Source organism: Saccopteryx bilineata, chromosome 3 (genome assembly GCF_036850765.1).
Source record: "Saccopteryx bilineata isolate mSacBil1 chromosome 3, mSacBil1_pri_phased_curated, whole genome shotgun sequence".
NCBI lineage: Eukaryota > Metazoa > Chordata > Mammalia > Chiroptera > Emballonuridae > Saccopteryx > Saccopteryx bilineata.
The window spans coordinates 298,150,004-298,172,795 of NC_089492.1; the positions used below are offsets into that span (position 1 = coordinate 298,150,004).

Here is a 22,792-nt window from a genome sequence, read left to right on the forward strand (position 1 = left end):
TTGTAAGTGATAGAGCCCCACCTGTGGTGGTGCAGAGGAAAAAGCATCAAGCTGGAATACTGAGGTTGCCGGTTCAAAATCCTGGACTTTCCTATTTAAGGCACATACTAGAGTTTATGCTTTTTTTGTGACACAGAAAGACAAGGAAAGGGACAATGAGGAAAATAGAAAGATGAGAAACATCAATTCTTAGTTGCGTCTCCTTAGTTGTTCATTGATTGCTTTGCCATATGTGAGCTGATGAGGGTGTGGAGAACTAGAGCAGATCTAGTGACCCCCTTGCTTACACCTTGGAGCAAGACAGCACCTTTGGGCTTCAAGCCAGAGAACTCTGTGTTTAAGCAAGAGACCATGGGGTCAAGTCTATGATCCGACACCTGGGTCTTCTGTGTCCTAGTCCAACCCTCTATCCACTGAGCCACCACTAGGTCAGGTGATACTCATTTTTAATTAAAAACAGTAGCAAGTAAAACCATCCACAATAATAGAAAAGTATTTAAAGCAATGAATTTTTTGTCTCTTAATTTGTTTGAAAATAATTTATTTTTATTTATTCATTTTAGAGAAGAGAGAAAGAGAGAGACAGAAATGGGGGAGGAGCAGGAAGCATCAACTCCCATATGTGCTTGACCAGACAAGTGCAGGGTTTTCAACTGGCGACCTCAGCGTTCCAGTTCGATCCTTTATCCACTGCGCCACCACAGGTCAGGTGGTGAAAATTTCAGGTTCTGAAAATTTTGATACGCATCCGTGGAGAGCCCTGCTGTGACACTATAGACATACAATATGAATAAGAAAATTATCTGAAAATGGTAAAAAAAATATTAATTTTAAAAATGTAGAACCACATGTACCCTCCACGATCTGTTCTTTAACACTCTCTTAAAATAAAGACGTTCTCAGCAATCTAGTGAGCAGGACTCTTCTAGCTGATCTTCTCTGTCAGAACTTCCTCAGTTATTCTGACCCGTAGAAGTTCATTTCCTTAATCCTGTCCCTCAGAGGTGACGCTGCAGCCACATGAAACTACAGCCTACTTTCCCTTCTTACTGATGCCCGAGCCTCTGACCCATCCTCATAAGGATGTTGGACACAGTTGCCCTCCCAGGTTGACTTCACAAAGGGAATATTTCTAGTATTTGAAAGTCATTAAAGAGTAATCATGGCGGCATGAGAGGTACCTCTGATCTCTCCCTTTGAAATTTCAACAAATTGAACAATTACAACACAGTGCAGTAATCCCAGCTGGGCTCACAGGGCACCTGAAAGATCCCCACACTGAATGGACTGAAGGTGTGTGGTTGAAAAGGCAGTGAAAGATAAAACGCACTCACGGTTTGTTCTGAAGAGGAAAAAAACTGGCCTGACCAGATTTTCTTTCTTTCTCTCTTCTGCTCTGTGGGAAGGAGGAAGGGCCATGCTGCCTGGGTCTTGTTTACCAAGAAATGAAGAGTCAAGTCCACAGTCCCTGAGCCTCCTTCAAATGGGAGAGGCGAAGAGGTGGAGAGGCAGAGGAAGGGGTGATGAACTAAGGGGGGAGATGTCGGGCTGGGCTCAGGGTCTCGGCCACACATCCCGTGTTCTGCCTGCAGCCACTCTCTGCTCCGAGACAAAATGCAGTGCCCCAGCCTCCCAGATGCCAACTCGCTCACCTCACGGGTAGGAAGAGTGGCAGGGGCAGATCCCACAGGTGGCTCTCCAGACCCTGTCACTCCCCTGAGAAATAGAGCTACTCCACATCAGGTCCTCTGGTTTTTGAGTCATGGGGAGGAGCTCCCAGAGACCTGAAATCTACACTGCTAAAACCTTAAAGCCAGAGCTTTATAGGTATGAAGCCGTAAAACCCTCACTACACACCACCCACCAATGACTGCGGCCTGGCCTGCATCATTAACAGGAAGGTCGCAGTGAGTTCTTTCCTAAAATCTGAGAGCTAAAACTTGCAGGACTGCAACACCTACTGTAAAGAAACAGTAACCTCACAAATCTGAAAAAAAAAAATTTCTATTATTTCTTTTCCTCATTTTATTTACTTTCCTTTAACTTTTTTAATTTGAATCTTATCTTTAACTTTAATTTTTGTAACTTTTTTCTTTTTGTATTTTTCCTACTTTTCTGTATTTTCATTTTAATTATGTATAAAATTTTTATATTTATGACTTTCCTTTGTTTTTATTTCTCATATGTTATTGTTTCTTCTTAAGAGTTCTTAACAATAACACTCTAAATGCCATTAAGGCAGAAGAAATCAAATACCATGGATACACAAGAAAGAGTAAAATATCTCCATAAAGAGATAACAACATGAAAACCTTGGACATAAAAAACATAAAATTCAAAACCGAAGTTATAAAATAACCTCAATAAGTTGCGAAGAAACGCTGCTAGTTTACTTACTGAGATGAAAATTTAAGCCTGACCAGATGGTGGCGCAGTGGATGGAGCATCAGACTGGGATGCGGAGAACCCAGGTTCGAGACCCTGAGGTCACCAGCTTGAGCATGGATTCATCAGGTTTGAGCAAAAGCTCACCAGCTTGGAACCAAGGTCACTGGCTCGAGCAAGGGGTTACTCAGTCTGCTGAAGGCCCACAGCCAAGGCCAGGGGTCCCCAAACTTTTTAAACAGGGGGCCAGTTCACTGTCCCTCAGACCATTGGAGGGCTGGACTATAAAAAAAACCTATAAACAAATCCCTATGCACACTGCACATATCTTATTTGAAAGTAAAAAAACAAAATTGGAACAAATACAATATTGAAAATAAGGAACAAGTAAATTTAAATCAATAAACTGACCAGTATTTCAATGGGAACTATGGACCTGCTTTTGGCTAATGAGATGGTCAATGCCTGGTTCCATATTTGTCACTGCTAGCTGTAACAAGTGATATGACTCGCTTCCAGAGTTGTGAAGCGTGCTTCCCGCGTCACTGGAAGTAGTACTGTAAGTGAGCGATGCCGTACTTTGCGGCTCCACCACATACAGTAATCCAGGATAACAGGATGTGGATGCATCCTGTGCTCCTTTCACTGACCACCAATGAAAAAGGTTCCCCCCCTTCTGGAAGTGCAGCAGGGGCTGGATAAATGCCTTCAGGGGGCCGCATGCAGCCCGTGAGCCGTAGTTTGAGGACCCCTGGTCAAGGTACATATGAGAAAGCAATCAATGAACTAAGGTGTCACAACAAAAAACTGATGATTGATGTTTCTCATCACTCTCCATTCCTGTCTGTTTGTCCCTATCTATCCCTCTCTCTGACTCACTCTCTATGTAAAAAATAAAAAAAAAATTAATGAAGAAAACAGTACTTCACTAAGGAGATTTAAACTATCAAAGAGAACCAGAGAAGAACTGAATATATGAACTAAAAAATGAAGTAGCAAGTTTAGCTAATAAAACAGGCCAGACCAAAAAAAAAAAAAACACACAAACAGGCAACCAGAGATGCTACAGAGAAAAGAGAATATAAACTTGCAAATAATAAAAAATGAGAGCACCACAAGAATTGACTGCCACCATTAGAAAGACCAATATAAGGTGTGACCAGGCATTGGTGCATGGGCTAGAGAGTTGGACTGGGATGCAGAGGACCCAGGACTGAAACCCTCTGGTCAACAGCTTAAGCATGGGTTTTTCTTGGAGTGTGCATTGATGGGATCATAAACATGACACTGGAGTCACTGGCTTGAGCCCAAAAATCACTGGCTTGAGAAAGAGGTCACTCACAGTGCTATAGCTCCCCCAGAAAAGAATGAGCAATATAAGAATGGGTATATCAGAAAAAGAAGAGTGGGACAAGGGGATGGAGAGCCTATTCAAACCGATAATGGATGAGAACTTTCCAAGCCCATGGAAAGAGTTAGAGCCTTGAATGCAACAAGCAAACACAATGGCAAGTTACCTCAACCCAAACAGACACCTACACAGAGGAAAAGTGACCATCTGCTTCTCCATTCCTACCGATCTCCCTCCTTTCTACCTCTCTCTTCCCCTCCCGCAGCAAAAGCTCCAAAAGATGAAGTTGGCCTGGGCGCTGAGGATGGCTGCATGGCCTCACCTCAGGTGCTAAACTGGCTGCAGTTACAATGGAGCAATGGCCTGAGATGAGCAAAGTATCATTCCATAGTGTAATTGCCAGGTGAATCCCATTCATGTGCATGTAGGAGTCTGTCTCTCAGCCTTTTTACTTACCACCTAAGAAAAATACATAAGAAACAAACCAAAAACAAGTGTAGTCATACTCAGATCTAACAATGATGACTTCAAGCCAAAAAAGGTAACCATACACATATATGGACATTTCATAATGATACAGGGGACACTGTATAAAGACATAAAAATTCTTTATGTGCATCAAATCAGAAAACACCAAAATATATATGACATCTACTAACTGATCTAAAAATACCGCAGATGCATAGAAAAACACAGACATTCTTGGAGATTTCAACACACAATTGACAACTTTAGATAAATCATCCAAATGGAAAATCAATAAAGAAATATTGACCTCAAATGACACACTGGACCAAATGGAGATAATAAACATTTATAGGATATTTCATTACAAAATATCAGATTATACGTTCTTCTCCAGTGTGCATGTAACGTTCTCAAGAATAAACCATATGCTGGGTCTCAAACTAACATCAACAAATTCAAGATTGAAATGATACCAAGCATATACTCTGACCATAAGGCCTTGAAAACAGAATTCAGCCTGACCTGAGGTGGCACAGTGGATAAGGAATTTACCTGAAACACTGATTTTACTGGTTCAAAACCTAGGATTTCCTGGTCAAGGCATATAAGGCAGCTGATGCTTTCTGCTCCTCGGCCCCTTCTCTATTTCTACCTCCTCTAAAAAAATTTCTTTATAAAATGAGAAATGAGAATTCAACTGCAAAAAGAAATTTAAAAAACCAACAAAAATGTGGAAATTAAACTATACTTCTAAAAAATGACTGGGTCAAAGAAAAAAGAAAAGATCAAAAAGTACATACACCCTGACCTGGTGCTGGCACAGTGGATAGAGCATCAGACTGGGATGTGCAGAACCCAGATTCTAAACACCGAGGTCGTCAGCTTGAATAAGGGGTCACTCACTCTGCTGTAGCCTCCCAGTCAAGGCACATATGAGAAAGCAATCAATGAACAACTAAGGGGGTGCAAGGAAGAATTGAGATGCTTCTCATCTCTTTCCCTTCCTGTCTAGCTGTCCCTCTCTGGCTCTCTCCTTATCTCTCTCTCTTTCTCTCTCTCTCTCTCTCTCTCGCCCATCTACTTCTCCACCCTACCCCCTCTCTCAGTTGCGCCTCTTCGCCTCCTGCAGCCATGGCTCAATTGCAGTGTGTTGGCACTAAGCACTGAGGATGGCTCCATAGTCTCCGCCTCAGGTGCTAAAAATTTCTCCAGGAGCAACAAAGTAAGGACCCCAGATGGCAGAGCATCGCCCCTAGTGGTCTTGCTGGATGGATCCCTGTCGAGTGCATGTGAGATTGTCTCACCCTCACCTCCTCTCACTGAAAAAAAAAAAAGAAAAAAAGAAAAATCCCAAGGATTCTAACCAAAATAAATTAGAAATTAAACACAAATGCAGTAAGGTCACAGGATACAAAATCAACATCCAAAAATGTATTCCTTTCATATATGCCAACAGAAACTCAAGGAAATGAACTAAAAAAAAATTCCCTTTACAATAGCAGGAAAAAATAAAATAAAATTCTTTGGAATAAACTTAATAAAAGATGTAAGGTATCTATATACAAAAAACTAAAAAGCATTATTAAAGAAATTAAAAAGGACACAATGAAATGGAAAAATGTTTCATGTTCATGGATTAGAAGGGTCAACATACTTAAAATGGCCATATTACCCAAAGCAATAAACAAACAATACAATAGTCATCAACATCCCAAATCATTTTTTAAAGAAATAAACCAAAAAATCACTAAGTTCATATGGACCCTTAAAAAAACGCAAATAACAAAAGCAATCCTGACAAAAAAAAGAACGAAGCCAGAGGTATTTTATCACATTACTTGACTTCAAATTATACTACCAAGCTGTGATAAACAGATAGTATGGGTAGAAAAGTAGACTCACAGACCAATAAAAAGAATCATGAGCCCAGAAATAAAACTACATATATATACATATGGAAAAATCATCTTCATTAAGAAGCCAAAAACAAACAATGGAGAAAAGGAAGCCTTTTCAATAAATGCTGCTGGGAAAACTGAAAACTCACATGCAATACAATGAAACATTTTTGTCTGCTACACATAAAGTAATTCAAAATAAATCAAAGACCTAAATACAGGAGCTGAAAGAGTAAATTATATAGAAGAAAACATAGATACTAAAGTCACAGACCTTGACCATACAGAGCAATTTATGTATTTGATCCCAATGACAATGAAAGTAAAGGCAAAAATAAATAAAACTATATCAAATTAAAAAGCTTCTACACAGCAGAAGAAACTGAAAACAAAACAAATAACGAACTCAAATGGGAGATGATTCTTGCAAACAGCTCATATTAGGGGTTAATATCCAAAATAAATAAATAGGCCTGACCTGTGGTGGCGCAGTGGATAAAGCGTCGACCTGGAAATGCTGAGGTCGCCGGTTCGAAACCCTGGGCTTGCCTGGTCAAGGCACATATGGGAGTTGATGCTTCCAGCTCCTCCCTCCTTCTCTCTCTCTGTCTCTCCCCTCTCTCTCTCTCTCTCTCTCTCTCTCTGTCTCTCCCTCTCCTCTCTAAAATGAATAAAAATTAAAAAAAAAAAGAATCAAAATAAATAAATACCTCAAAAGCTCAAAAACAAAAAAGGAAACAATCCAATTAAAAAACAAAGCCTGCCTGACCTGTGGTGGCGCAGTGGGATAAAGCATCGACCTGGAACACTGAGGTCGCTGGTTTGAAACCGTGGGCTTGCCTGGTCAAGGCACATATGGGAGTTGATGCTTCCTGCTCCTCCCCCTTCTCTCTCTGTCTCTCTCTCTCACTCCTCTCTCTCTAAAAAAATAAAATAAAATAAATAAATAAATAAAAAAATCAATAAATAGTTTCTTAGAAATTCATCCCCAAATTTTCTATCATATAGAAGCAGAGAAAAAAAACAAAGCCTGACCAGGTGGTGGCGCAGTGGATAGAGTGTCGGACTAGGATGCGGAGGACTCAGGTTCGACACCCCGAGGTCGCCAGCTTTAGCACAGACTCATCTGGTTTGAGCAAAGCTCACCAGCTTGGACCCAAGGTCGCTGGCTCGGGCAAGGGGTTACTTGGTCTGCTGAAGGCCCAATATCAAGGCACATATGAGAAAGCAATCAATGAACAACTAAGCTGTCGCAATGAAACACTGATGATTAATGCGCCTCATCTCTCTTGGTTCCTGACTGTCCCTGTCTATCCCTCTCTCTGAATCTCTCGCTGTCTCTGTAAATAAAAATAAAAAGTCTCCTTCTAAAATTCAAACTCTCGGAAGGTTATCAAACATATTTGACAAAAAAAAAAAAAAGAGAGGACCTGAACATACACGCCTCTTAAAAAGAAAAATCAATGGCCAACAAATATATGAAAAGATGCTCATCTTCACTCGCTAGTTGAGAAATGCAAATCAAAACTACAATGACATTTGACCTGATATCTGTTAGACTGGCTACTGTAAAAAAGACAGGTAACCTGCAGGAGTCCCGGGTTCGATTCCCAACCAGGGCACACAGGAGAAGCGTCCATCTTCTTCTCCACCCCTCCCCCTCTCCTGCCTCTCTGTCTCTCTCTTCCCATCCCGCAGCCAAGGCTCCACTGGAGCAAGGTTGGCCCGGGCGCTGAGGATGGATGGCTCTGTGGCCTCTGCCTCAGGTGCTAGAATGGCTCTGGTTGCGGCAGAGCGACACCCCAGATGGGTGGAGCATCCCACCCCCCACCCCTCCCCCGTGGGCATGCTGGGTGGATCCCGGTCAGGTGCATGCGGGAGTCTGTCTGACTGCCTTCCCATTTCCAGCTTCAGAAAAATACAAAAAGGAAAACAAACAAACAAAAAAAAAACAGGTAATAACAAGTACTGGAGGGGCTGTGCAGAACTAAGAACCATCATTCACTGGTAGAAATTTAGACTGGTACAGCCATTGTGGTAGACAGTATGGAAGGGCTTCAAATCATTAAGAACAGAACTGCCATGACCCAGCAATCCCTCTACAGGGCATCTACCCCAAAACTCAGACACATTCATATGTAAACACACATGCAGCCCCATGTCAATCACTCCGTGGCCTAGGCATGGAATCAACTAAAGCAGGAGTCCCCAAACTTTTTACACAGGGGGCCAGTTCACTGTCCCTCAGACCATTAGAGGGCCAGACTGTAAAAAAAAACTATGAACAAATCCCTGTGCACACTGCACATATCTTATTTTAAAGTAAAAAAAAAAACAAAACAGGAACACAATATTTAAAATAAAGAACAAGTAAATTTAAATCAACAAACTGACCAGTATTTCAATGGGAACTATGCTCCTCTCACTAACCACCAATGAAAGAGGTGCTCCTTCTGGAAGTGTGGCGGGGGCTGGATAAATGGCCTCAGGGGGCCGCATGCGGCCTGGGCCGTAGTTTGGGGACCCCTGAACTAAAGTGTCCTTCAATAAAGGATAGGGTCAGATGATGTACAATGGAATACTACTCAGCCATAAGAAATGATAATACACAGTTTGAACAGGTGGTGGTGCAGTGGATAGAGCATTGAAATGGGACGTGGAGGACCCAGGTTCAAAAACCTGAGGTTGCCGGCTTGAGCACAGGCTCATCTGGTTTGAGCAAGGCTCACCAGCTTTTTCACAAGTTCCCTGGCTTGAGCAAGGGGTCACTCGCTCTGAGGTAGCCTCCCCATCGAAGCACATATGAGAAAGGGGACAGTGAACAACTAAGGTGCTGCAATGAAGAACTGATGCTTCTCATCTCTCTCCCTGCCTGTGTGTCTGTCCCTACCTGTCCCACTCTCTGTCTCTGTCACACACACAAAAAATTGATAATATAGCATCACTTATAACAACATGGATGGACCCTGAGAACATTATGCTGACTGAATCACATATATCAATCCTAAGAAATACATATTTACTCACATAGTTGCGATGGAAAACTGAGACTCATGGACATAAAAAAAGTGGTTAACAAGAAGAGAGGAGGAGGGGGAGAATAATAAGGGGAGGGTGCAGGGAAGGGTATAAAGAGGAAGGACAAATATAAGGTGACAGGAATTAATTTAACTCTGGGTGATGGGAGTACAACATAATCAATAATTCAAATGCTGAGATGGTGTTTTCCTGAAACCTATGTACTCTTTTTTTTTTTTTTTTCCTGAAGCTGGAAACGGGGAGAGACAGTCAGACAGACTCCCGCATGCACCCAACCGGGATCCAAAGGCGATGCTCTGCCCACCAGGGGGCGATGCTCTGCCCCTCCGGGGCGTCGCTCTGCCGCAACTAGAGCCACTCTAGCGCCTGGGGCAGAGGCCAAGGAGCCATCCTCAGCGCCCAGGCCATCTTTGCTCCAATGGAGCCTTGGCTGTGGGAGGGGAAGAGAGAGACAGAGAGGAAGGAGGGAGGGGGGTGGAGAAGCACATGGGCGCTTCTCCTATGTGCCCTGGCCGGGAATCGAACCCGGGTCCCCCGCACGCCAGGCCGACGCTCTACCGCTGAGCCAACCAGCCAGGGCAAAACCTATGTATTCTTATTGATCATGTCACCCTGTTAAATTATCTAAATAAAAAGTGATTAATTCATGGTGGGAATTTTTCACACCCTCTGGGAGCCTGCATGGAGAGAAGACACAGAAGGCTCTGAGACAAAGGAGGGAAGTATATAAGCTGCTGACCCTGACAAATAAAACAGTCTGATAGCTCAGTAGGTTAGAGCACGGTCTTGAAGTGCAGAGGTTACTGTTTTGATCCCTGTCCAGAACACATAAAGGAACAGATCAATGTTCTTGCCTCTCTGTTGCTTTCTCCCTCATTCTCTCTAAAATCAATGGAATAAATATTAAAAAAAGAGAGAGAGAAAAAGAAAACAAGCTTGACTGGTGGCACAGTCGATAAATCGTCAACCTGGGATGCTGAGGTTGCTGGTTCGAAACCCAGGGCTTACCCAGTCAAGGCACATAAGGGAAGCCCCTACTACAAGTTGATGCCCCTTACTTCTCCCCCCTTTCTCTGCCTCCACCTTTCTACCTACTATCTAAAATCAATAAATAAAATTTTTTTTAAAAATAAGTAAATGAGCCTGTCCAGTTGTCACAGTGGTAGAGTGTCTGCCTGGCGTGCAGAAGTGCCAGGTTCGATTCCTGGACAGGGCACACAGGAGAAGCGCCCATCTGCTTCTCCTCTCGGTGTCTCTCTTCGTTTCCCGCAGCCAAGGCTCCATTGGAGCAAAGTTGGCCTGGGCACTGAGGATGGCTCTGTGGCCTCTGCCTCAGGCGCTAGAATGGCTCTGGTTGCAACAGAGCAACGCCCCAGATGGGCAGAGCACTGCCTCCTAATGGGCATGCTGGGTGGATCCCAGTCAGGTGCATGCAGGAGTCTGTCTGACTGCCTCCCTGTTTTCAACTTCAGGAAAATACAAAAAAACAAAATTAAGTAAATGGAAACAGCATCACTAGGCAGGAACATCAGAAGTACAGAAATAAAGGTTGAGGGTCCTAAATCCATTGAAGTTAGGAGGAAAAGCAAGCACAGCTTCTGCCCAGGACACATCACTTACCTGAGAAGCAGCCATTCTGTCCTGTTCAGGCTCTTGCTTGTTTCCTCAGGTGACAATATGTTGAAAGTCAAGTCTGTATTTTGAGAATGTGCTACCGCAGGTGTCCACACAGCCCCTCTATCCACTTCCACCACACTCACAGACAGAAGGACCTGGAAATGCTGAAAAGGCCACACCCTTCTGTCCTTCCTCACTGGAGTCAGCCACAAGTGCTCCTGCAGGGAGACCACACTGTATTATTTTCCTGTCTTCACCTGTCTGTCCTCCCTCAGACGTCCACACGTTCCCACAGCAATGAGAACGGGCGCTGCTCTCCTGAACATCCAAACCCAACACAACACCCTGTCACCTACCCTGACCATCCCTGCTCCCCACTCTCACTAATGTATCCCGGGTGCACTCCTCTCTGGGAATGTCTGTGCCCCCCACTCACCTTTGCCTGGCTCTCTCCTAAGCTCTGAGGGTTCCTCTTTTGCCTCTGAAACCTGTTGCCTGAGCCAAATTCCACTTCTGTGACTTATTTCATTCGATGTGACAGAGGGGTGCCCCGACTGATAGGTGCAGTCAGACAGTAAGGGAGAGAGTTGAAAAGCATCAATTCTTCATTTTGGCTCTTTGGCTGTTCACTGATTGCTTTCTCATAAGAGCCTTGATGGGGAAAGGGGAAACTACAGCAGACAAGTGACCCCTTATTCAAGCCAGTGATCCTTGCCTTAATTCAGCAACCTTGGGCTTCAAGTCAACGACAATGGGGTCATGTCTATGATCCCAGACTCATGCCAGTGACCCTATGCTCAGGCCTCTGACCTCAGTGTTTTGAACCTGAGTTCTCTGCATCCCAACCTGATGTTTTATCCACTGAGTCACCACCTGGTCAGGATACTTATAAATTTTAATAAAATTTTTCGTATAAAAAACAAATGCATCCAAGATTTTTCCTGCAAATTCTTGGGCTCACTCAAAAATCATATGGAGCAGCTCATAAAAACAACAATGTTACCTGACCGGAGGTGACGCAGTGGATAAAGTGTAGACCTGGAACACTGAGGTCACTGGTTCAAAACCCTAGGCTTGCCTGATCAAGACACATATGGGAGTTGATGCTTCCTACACCTCCTTCCTCTTTCTCTATTTGTCTTTCTCTCTTTATCTCTCTCTCTTGCCCTAGTCTCTAAATTGAATAAATAACTAAACTAAACAACAATGCTGCTCTACCCAGAGCAACTCTCTGAGTTTGAGGGGGATGGTGCAGGTGATCTCCATTCTTAAAAATCAAGCCATCTAATAGGACCCCAGAGGGAAATGGTTTAGCTTCAATAAGCATGCAGATCCCTTGGGGATGAGGGCTCCACTCTAAGTTGTGGTTTCGCAGGTGGGGCCCAGGATATGGCATCTTTATCTAGGTCCCTGTGGTGCCTGCACTGCTCCCTCAGAGCTGTTTTCAGCAGCACTGGCTGACGGGGATCAGACACAGCACACCTCACACTTCTCGATACTATGAGGGTGCTTTCACTTTTTCAGTCACTACTTCAAAAAATCACATGAAGAAAATAAAAGCTGCAGAACATCTGATGAACTCAAGACATAAGGCTCTGACTGCTACTGCTAAGATCAGACATCCTTACCAAGTACACAATGAAAGAGCCTAATATAGTTCACTAAATACCAATGGCTGTTTCAATGTATGAAAGACACTAGAAGGGATGAAGGGCTTAGAATTTAAACTTGACACAATATATCCTATTTAAAACAAAAACAATATAAAATCTTTTTTAATGTAATGACTTCTAGGATCAAAAATTTAAAATTTGAGGCTGACTCATATTTGGCAAAGAATTACAAGCTCTGGATATGGCCTTGGCCATTTGGCTCAGCAGTAGACTGTTGGCTTGTTGTGTGAAAGTCCTGGGTTCAATTCCTGGTAAGGGAACTCAGGCTAAGCAACCATCTGCTTCTCCAACCCTCCCCCTCTCCCTTCACTTTGTCTTTCTCTTCTCCTTCCGCAGCCATGACTTTATTGGAGCAAAGTGGCCCCAGGCACTGAGGATGTCTCCATGGCCTCACCTCAGGCACTAGAATAGCTAGACACTAAAACAGTTCAACAACGGCAGAGCATTGCCCCCCACCCCCCGTGGGCTTTCAAGGTAGATCATGGAGGGGACGCATGCAGTAGCGTCTTTCTGCCTCCCTGCTTCTCATTTAACAGTGGGAAAAAAAGAATTATACGCCGTGGCTATGAGATATCACGAATGCTTCTTTAAAATTTAATAACTACTGCAAGAAAGCACATAGTCAACATACTAAGATTTATCTAAATATGTTATTTTTAAAAGGAATTACATGTGAGATGTGTAGTAAAACAGGTAAATCCATAGGGCCAAAAAAAATTTTTTTCTTTTTTTCTTCATTCCCACATCTGCTCACCAGCCCCCCTCCCTGCGTCCTTCTCTGCAGGCCCCTCCCTCTCCTTGGGATTTCTCTCCTTTCTTCCCCTCACATTCCTTTCCTCGATTACTGCCACTCTCCCCGTCCCAGTCCCGTCCCCTCGCACCCCCACAATGCTGGCTCGTCACGGCCCCTCACTGACCTCTCCTCCCCTCCCGTGTCTCTCTCCGTCCCCTGACCCCTCCCAGCTCCGCTCTGTGCGTCCCCCGGGCCCCTTCGCTGTCGCTGTTCCCACAAAGCCCTCCAAGCGCGGGGGGGGGGGCTATTCTTGGGGACCCCGCGATCTCTCCCCGAATCCACACCCCATGGAGAATGTGCGCCTCCTGGGCCAGGGCCTCTTATTAATTGGGGGGGGGGGTGTTGCAAGAGGGGGTCCGCAGGTCCCCAGGCCATTGTGGGGGGGCAGTCCCGGCTCCACAGACCGAGAGGCCTGGTGGGGGGAGGAGCGCACACTGTCCATCTCCAGCGCCAGCGTCCGTCTCCTCGGACTTTAAACAGCGCGGGAAGGTGGGGGGGGGGGCCTGCCCTATCGGGACCTAGGTAGGAAACCCCGCGGTAGGGGGGTCCCACTCCTGACGACGTAGGGACACGGGTGGGGACCTCAGATTTTCCCCGAAAGCTGACGCGGAACACCACCAGGATTCCGTACTCACCGCTGGGGGCTCGAGAATGAGGCTCTCCACATCCTCAGCGACTATCCATCTTACCACGTGAAAGCTTGGGGACGGAGAACGCCATATTTAAACAGGAAAGACCATCCCCAGATCCCGCGTGACCGAAATACAGCCGCTTCCGGGTTTTTAGCAAACTGCGCGTGCGCAAGCCTAAAAATCCGGGTGGGACTATTGACTGAATCAGCCCTTCAGCAATTAACCCAGCGTTTCCTGAGGCGGGTCTATATCAAAAGGAAAAAATGAAAAGAGGCGGGTTCTGGGTCCATCCAGCTACTCTCATTGGTTATAGTTTTTTTTTTTCGTTTTTTTTTCCAGAGAGACAGAGAGTCAGAGAGAGGGATAGATAGGATAGCCAGACAGAGAGGAACAGAGAGATGAGAAGCATCAATCATTAGTTTTTCTTTCCACACCTTAGTTGTTCATTGATTGCTTTCTTATATGTGTCTTGACTGTGGGACTACAGCAGACCAAGTAACCCCTTACTCGACCCAGCGACCTTGGGTCCAACCTGGTGAGCTTTTTGCTCAAGCCAGATGAGCCCGCAATCAAGCAGGCGGCCTCGGGGTCTCGTCCCAGTCTGACGCTCTATCCACTACGCCACCGCCTGGTCAGGCGGTTATAGCCTTTTCTTGTGTGTTGGTTTGAACTTAGTAATTATTCCTAAAATTGCGATGGCAGACTTTCTTGTTTTGAGTTCCCAAGAGAGGGATATAGGAATATCTCCCTAGCAGTTTTTCTGTCTTTTCTTATCCCAGATAGTTGGCAACGTGGAAAGCTTGGACTATTCCTGACCCAACAAGCGGGGAACGACAACTCTACCGTCTGGAAGTTGCATCTAGCCGTCCTTTAACTCTTCCGCTGCTTCTTTCTACATCTACCTTTTCTCTCCTTCAGAATATCTGGGTAACAGTTCTGGGGCCCAAGAGATCAGAGGGGCTATAGTAGCCTAGTGGTAGGGCAGGATAGAAGCCCACTTTGGCTCTGCATCTGTTCTGCCGTTTTTCTACCTTTTTCCCTTCTGGTGTCCTTGACAGTGGGCTCACTGCTACTAGTTTTGACTTCCAGGCTGCTTCCTGCAGCTGGAGAATTTCTTCTGGATATTTAAGATTTTTGCCCACAGCAGTTAAGTGTCCTCTCTCTTTGTAAATTGCCCCATGTACTTAGAGAGTGAGGAAGGCAAAACTGGAATCTGTAAAGATATTCACTCTTTTTCTTTCACTGAGCTTTAAGGCTCGAGTCAGGGCAATCAGTTCTGCCAGCTGTGCAGAAGTACCTTTGGGTAGAGGTCACAGCTCTGTAGTCTGTGTTAGAGTCAGTACTGCATACCTTGCCTGCCTTTCTCCCAGTGAGTTTGAAGGAGCTGCTTTTGTCCATATACAGCTCCCAGTCTAACTCCCTTAAGGGTTGATCTAGCAAGTCCGGCCAACTGGAGTATATTACATCAAACACTTCCAAGCAATTGTGTTACGTCTTTTTCTCATTCACTGGGAGCAGTGTTGCTGGATTTAGAGTGCTATGTACCTCTATTACCAGTCTTGGGTTTTCACATAATTAACTCTGGAATTTAGTGAGGCAGGCATTTGTGAGCCAGTTATGTGCTTTGGCATTTATCAGAGTCACTATAGCATGCGGCACCCACACCTTTAGATCTTGTCCTAAAATTAGTTAGTTTGCCTCTTGTATCAGCATAGCAGTGGCTGATAAGGCTCTTAAGCATTGGGCATGCCCTTTGCAACACCGTCCAGTTGCTTGGAGATGTATGCTACAGGTCTAGGCCATGACCCTAAATCCTGGATTAATACACCCACTGCTGTTTTGCTCCTCTCTGAGACATACAGTACACAAAGTTTTGCTAGGTTACAAACACCTAGTCCTGAGGCAACTTGTAATTCTTTTTTAAGACTTTTAAAGGCACAGTTCTTTTCCACCCCCAGTCCATAGGCTCTTTCTCTTCCCCCTTTGTGACTTCATAGAGGGATTTAGCCAGTAGTGCAAAGTTCTGGATCCCCAACTTTGTAGTTCTGGCCAAACACGTCTATAAAGTCACAAAGGAGGGAGAAAACGGGTCCACAGAGTATGAGCCGAAACAGGAGAGTGCTTTACTGACTCTTAAAATGGAATTACAACTTGCCCCAGCATTAGGTCTTTCTAACCTAGAAAAAGCTCTTGTGTTGTGTGTCTCAGAGAGGAGCAAGATAGCAGTGGGTATATTAACATAGGACTTGGGGTCATGGCGTAGACCGGTAGCCTACGTCTTCAAGAAACTAGACAGGGTTGCAAAAGGCTGGTTATGATGCTTCAGAGCCCTAGAAGCCAGACCTATGCTGGTACAAGAGGCAGACAAATTAATTTTGGGCCAAGACCAAAAGATGTAGAAGTCACATGCTGTAGTTACTCTGATGAATGTCAAAGGACATTGGTAGCTCACTAATACCTGTCTCACTAACTGTAATATTGGTGCATAATGGGGGAAGGTCACATGGGGAACCCCGGTCCGGGGACTTAGCTAGAACCGCCCACAGCCAAGCGCTCCAAAAGAAACTTGCTAGAAGTCCTTGGGAAAAGTCAGCCAGTGAGATTTCACCACGTCATATTAGCTCACCCAACCTAGAGGATCCCTTTAAATATCCCTCAGACAGTTTGATCCATGTGACTCCTCTGGCCTCTCTCCCAGGACCAGAAGACTTCCTTGGGCGGGATGCACTGTACTAAATAAAGCCTTGCTTTTCCACACTTCATGGCTACAGCCCCTTCCTTCTTTCTCGGCGGGGAAAAATACCTTACACTAACTAGCAGAGTTTGTTACGTGAAAACTCAAGACTCGTAACAGAGATGTGTACCACTTTAAATCCAGCAATACTGCTCCCAGTGAAGAAGGGAAAGCTGCAGCACAATTACTTAGAAGTGCTTGGTACGGTATACTGCAGCCAGCCAGGCTTACTAGATCAACCCCTAAGGGAGCCCGAATGGGACGTATGTGGACGTAAACAGCTGTCACTCAAAGGGAGAAAGTCAGGCAGATATCCCCGTCTAGCTGTGACGAGTCTATTATGAGGTCTCAAACAGAAAAAGGTAGGAAATTGAATAAATGATAGACAGAGACTTAAAGATATATACATACAGATGAGTTCAGGAGGACGGCATGGAGAACAGTCTCTACTGTTCTTGAACCGATGCAATGGCAGCCCCCACAAGTGCATCCATCTTTATTCAGGAAAAAAAACATGGTCCATTAGCAATTCAATTGTTTCCAAGACAACTCCAAGACAACCTTCACCATACCATTCAAATCTAACTTTACACCAATAATAAACTAGCTTCCAGCCTGCTCTGGAGAACAGGGGTGGGACAAGTGAGAATCAGGTATAGCTCTTTGTTAACTAGGCAGGTGAGGTGGGGGGTTGGGCCTAACTCCTCTGTCCCCTAGACATATCCAGATTGCAAAAAATACCCTGTTTATATTTCAGTACCAACAGATCCTCTTTCTGTATTTTTTAAAACTTCAATTCGTGTGCTGTGACTCATACTCATTTAAATTCCCAAGTTCTGATTTGGAGGCAGACTGCAAAAATATAAAATAAACAAAATTAAAATAGCCAATGCTAACAGATGCCATAACAAGTATCCAAATGCAATTAAGTGATTAAAGCCTATTAGATTGTCCATCAAAGTCTTAACTAATACAACAGGATCTAAAATAAAATTCTTAGTATTACATGTCATTAATATGTTAATGTGATTTCACCAAGTCCATGTTGACACCATCACTGCTTCACATTATTTGTAAATGTAACCCAACCCTGCTTCAGTCTGAGAACTGTCCCAAGGAGCAGGAATCACACACATTCAGGAAAAGTCCACATGCACTGGAATTGTGGTCAATATTTCTATACTTTGCAGCTAGAGTCCAAGTCCCAATGACCACTGCTTCTAGCTGGTAATGATTCAGGTAGACTTGAAAAGTCATCTGCAGCACATATGGAGATGGAGCTTCTGTTTTCTTTAAACTGGAGAGAAGAACCCAAGGGGCCTTTCCCTGGAGATCTGCAACCGTGGCATGGTGAAGAGAACCTTAAGATACACTATGCTGGCCCTGGCCGGTTGGCTCAGTGGTAGAGCGTCGGCCTGGCGTGCGGAAGTCCCGGGTTCAATTCCCGGCCAGGGCACACAGGAGAAGCGCCCATCTGCTTCTCCACCCCTCCCCCTCTCCTTCCTCTCTGTCTCTCTCTTCCCCTCCCACAGCCGAGGCTCCATAGGAGCAAAAGATGGCCCGGGCACTGGGGATGGCTCCTTGGCCTCTGCCCCAGGCACTAGAGTGGCTCTGGTTGCGACAAAGCGACGCCCCGGATGGGCAGAGCATCGCCCCCTGGTGGACATGCCGGGTGGATCCCGGTCGGGTGCATGCAGGAGTCTGTCTGACTGCCTCCCCGTTTCCAGCTTCAGAAAAATACAAAAAAAAAAAAAAAAAAAAAAAAAAAAAAAGATATACTATGCTGGTTCATAGTATAAATTCATCTAAATTAGGAGCAGGTCCCAACCTAAATTGGCATGGGGCATTGAGGCAGGAGGAATAAAGGAGACACTATACTGTATATTAAACAAAACAGTGGAAAATAAGACTATCAACACCCACAACAGAGATTTGAGATTTGAAGGATGAATAAAACCTCGAATATTCAAGCAAGGCATAGTAAGTGGCCCTCATGTCCATAAGAAATGAGATCAGTTTACCTGCTACTTCGAAGAAATACCCTAGGCTCATCCACAGAGATGTGAGATGAGGCCGATGGCCTTGGGCACCTTAAGTTTTCAGTGGCAAATCTGAGCAATCTAGGCAAGATCAGGACATGGGTGGCTGGAGCAGAACTGGAAAAGACAGAACCCTCCCTTAGAGGAGCGAGGGGGAAGCTTACCTTCTGTGTCCCTCTTTCCCATAGCAAAAGCATGACCCTGGTGGGGACCGAGAAGCCTGGCAGGCCTTAGCTCAATGACATTTCTTTCTACTCTTGAAGCAGGGCCCTGATGGAATCCTATGAAACCCCTTCAGGGTGTTGAAGCCTTTAAGGGTGTATGCCAAGAGCTGGAATTTTGCCTGATCTCTTTTGGGCTCTGTCTCCTTTTCTGTTCCTCTTGGTCATTATAGACCTTAAAAGCCATGCTCAGAAGATATCGCTGAGGAGATTGAGGGTCCTCGTCTGCCTATATAAACTTTTTATGTATGTCTAGAGCTATTTGGAAAAATACAAAACAGAGTTATTAGCTGCATCAAATAAAAGAGGGTAGACGTTTGCAGGAGAAAGAGGTTTGGTGTCTCCTGTAGGATTCCAGAGTCTCTCAGATGCTGAATAACTCTGTACATCAGCATTGAAAAGAAATTTCTTAAAGTAGAAAGATTGATAAAAAAGATTTGCAGGAGTTCCAGGATATGACTCCCCCACTATTTTTATATTGTTTACAATTGACCTTTAAGCATTTGTTGGGCACACTTTATACTACCTTGACTTCAAAGATTGTAAGAAATACTTGACTTTATGTTAACTTCTAACAAAATATAGTAAATACATTTTCAAGTAACATTCCTATACTTATTAAAACATTTCTACCCCATTACTAACATGCAAATTAAAGAGTATATTAAAACTGGAAAATTCCAGTGTGGCTTTCATTATTTTCCTATATTAAGCAAATTCACCCTGCTTCAAGCTTTTCAGCTTGCAGCTTGCAGCAGTTTGGCAAAATTATCAAGTTTCAAGGATCCATATTCTACCCCTTTTGCTCGCTTACAATTTAAAGCACAGGTATTCCTGTACAAGAAAATTAGGCACATTACGCAAATTACAACAACATAACAAATTATACCATTTCAACAATTACACAGATAAACTTCACCAGTCACTGAGCACTTTGCCAAGAGCACAAAATGTCCTCGGACTTCTTTCTAGCCATGGAAAAAGCTTCCCAAGGCAAGGGGAGGGCCTCCAGCAAAGCCAACCCCCACCCACATTAGGGTATTTCACATTGTCCAAAATCCATAAGTCCATGCAACAAAGGAGCCAGTGCCCACTCTGGTCGTAGTCCAGGAATCAGTCCATGCACATGGGGCCTCAGCAATCTTCCTCATCCCTGCTATCCTGGCAGGTCTTACACTGTTCCAAAAAGGAGCACGTGGCAATGTAAGTCAGCATTTTAGTTTTTGCTCTGGAGAGCATGATGGCATCTACCCCTATGTCCCAAAATCGCAGACCTACGAGGGGTGTAGTAGGTACTCCTTGCTGCTGGTATCTCACCTCTGGAGATTGCATATTGCAACTCCAGCCTGATTCTCCTCATCCTCCAAAGAGAAACTGGAAATGCCAGCTACGTCTGCCGGGCTCAAGCACCGGGCCGCCACCACCTTCTACTTTATGTGTCTTGCAGACACAGCCTCAGCCTCCCATTGCTGCTGGCTCTCCACAATGTCCAGGGCAAATGCCAGAGCAGATGTAGAGGCAAAGAGGGCTCCTACTCTGCCCTATCACAAGGCTAATCGCCCCTTTTATTCCATGGGCCCCAGATCTTGCACCCAAATATTCTGAGGGGAAAAAAGGTAGATACAAAAGGAGGAAACAAAAGAATTGAAAGTCAGCTGGATGCAGCCATCAGATGGTAGAGATGTCATCCCCTGCCTATTGGGACCAGCAACAGTCCAGGCTTTGTAAACTGCCACCCATCTAGGACAAGAAAAGACAGAAAAACTTCTAGGGAGGTATTTCTACATCCCTCTCCTAGCAACCATAGCCAAGAAAGTCAGCCTTTGCTGCCCAACCTGCCGCCAGAACAATGCAAAACAAGAAACTTCAGTGCCCCCTGGCATCCAGTCTTACGGGGCAGCTCTCTTTGAGGATGCACAGGTAGACTTCACCGAGATGCCCCAAAAGTCAAAGTTACCAGTCCCTGCTGGTCCTACTATGCATCTATTCTGGATGGATAGAAGCCTGCCTCACTGGCCAGAACAGGCTAGGGAAATAACCAGGACATTGCTCACAGAAGTTATTCCAAGATTTGGAGTGCCAATTAAGCCCTTGCCTTAAGCTTAATGGGGATTCTGGACCTCTCTGGAAATTGGTTGCTTCCTCCAATATGAGGCTTCACCTTCCTTGTTCTTGGCTGGCATTAAAAAAGGACCTGTTGATGACATTATTGGAACATACTCTTGTCCCCAATTTAGTAATTTACTCGAATTTTGCCTGTTAGTACCAGTTAATATATTATGGTACAACATGATGAGTAGGCTGTTGCTGGGCTGATATATATATATATATATATATATATATATATATATATATATATATATATATACCTCTCAGGTGCAGTAAGTCCTGAGCAGGAAATGGTAAAAAAAAATTTAAGAGTGGCCCTGGCCGGTTGGCTCAGCGGTAGAGCGTTGGCCTGGCATGCAGGAGTCCCGGGTTCGATTCCCGACCAGGGCACACAGGAGAAGCGCCCATCTGCTTCTCCACCCCTCCCCCTCTCCTTCCACTCTGTCTCTCTCTTCCCTCCTGCAGCAGAGGCTCCATTGGAGCAAAGATGGCCCGTGCGCTGAGGATGGCTTTGTGGCCTCTGCCTCAGGTGCTAGAGTGGGTCTGGATGCAATGGACCATTGCCTTACAGGGGCAGAGCATTGTCCCCTGGTGGGCATGCTAGGTGGATCCCGGTCGGGCGCATGCGGGAGTCTGTCTGACTGCCTCCCTGTTTCCAGCTTTGGAAAAATGAAAAAAAAAAATTTTAAGAGTAAACTAAGCCTTATATAATTGCTCTTGTAGGGTGAGCCACTCCTCTTGACTCTTGCCAAACATTCCTAAACCCATCAAAAAGCCTCAGCAGACATAGAAAAACACACACATTCTTGGCCCCACAAGAGAACAGTCTGGCCCTTGTCAGATCCTGTAAGCGCGTCCTTCCATCGTATTTCAGGGAAGGCCTTCCTTATTGGATTCTTAGCCATTGAATGACCCTGTACATAAGTATTCAAATTTTTTTATAGTGAAAAGAGTGTTAGAAAGAAGATTTGCAAAAGTTCCAGGGTATGATTTCCACATTTTTATTTTCTAATTGACCTTTAAGAGCTGGATGGGCATGCTCTCCAATGCCTTGGTCCTGAGGATTGTAAGGAATAGCTGTCCTCAGGGTGATTTCAAAAGTCTGACAAAATGTAGTAAATGCTTTTACTACATACACAGGAGCATTGTCACTGACTACCTTATTAGGACTGACAAGTAAGGCTTACACATCTTTCAAAACATATTAATCCTGCCTGTCTGGGCGGTGGTGCAGTGGATAGAGTGTCGGACTGGGATGTGGAAGACCCAGATTCGAGACCCTGAGGTCACCAGTTTGAGCCCAAGGTCGCTGGCTCGAGCTGCTGAAGGCCATGGTCAAGACATGTATGAGAAAGCAATCAATGAACAACTAAGGTGTTGCAATGTGCAACGAAAAACTAATGATTGATGCTCTCACCTCTCTGTTCCTGTCTGTCTGTCCCTGTTTATCCCTCTCTCTGTCTCTGAGAAAAAAAATATTAATCCCAACCTAGAGAGCACATAAGGCTGAAGAAGTCCAGCATGACTTTTATCTTTGTATTGGAAAAAACTTACAGCTTTGTTACGGAAATGTTCTTTTCCCTAAGCCTTTCAGCTTAGTGATTGCTTCATGAGTGAGCCAGGGAGAAAGCCAAAGTTTCTCAGCAATAATAGATACATCAGCTCTTGTCTCTAAATATCCTCCAAATTTACACTCTTGTATATATTAGTTTTGTTTCAGGGCATCCCTGAGCTATTTTTTTAAATTCAATAGGCAAAATAAGAGAAACTAAATTCCTCATCTCCTCAGGGCCCCTTTTGCAGGATGTGGCCTGAAAAGCAGAATTCGCATTC

The 22,792-nt window shown here is 44.6% G+C and overlaps 2 protein-coding genes across 4 annotated transcripts in view; one reads left to right on the forward strand and one right to left on the reverse strand.

The window, feature by feature from the left end:
• Window positions 1-13,996, reverse strand: part of LOC136331890 (zinc finger protein 420-like) — a 37,610-nt gene extending 23,614 nt beyond the window's left edge. For 2 of the 3 annotated variants that reach the window (XR_010730554.1, XR_010730553.1), the window contains exons 1-2: window positions 13,860-13,996; window positions 10,762-10,976 (exon numbers count right to left, since the gene is read on the reverse strand). Coding sequence is in view for 1 of the 3 variants with exons in the window: in XM_066271044.1 (XP_066127141.1) it covers window positions 10,753-10,776 (24 nt within the window). In the remaining 2 variants the exon portion in view is untranslated. Of the gene's footprint in view, window positions 1-10,752; window positions 10,977-13,859 lie in introns of all 3 variants that reach the window. The other variant, XM_066271044.1, reaches the window with a different exon arrangement.
• Window positions 1-22,792, forward strand: part of LOC136331892 (zinc finger protein 420-like) — a 233,756-nt gene that overhangs the window by 142,205 nt on the left and 68,759 nt on the right.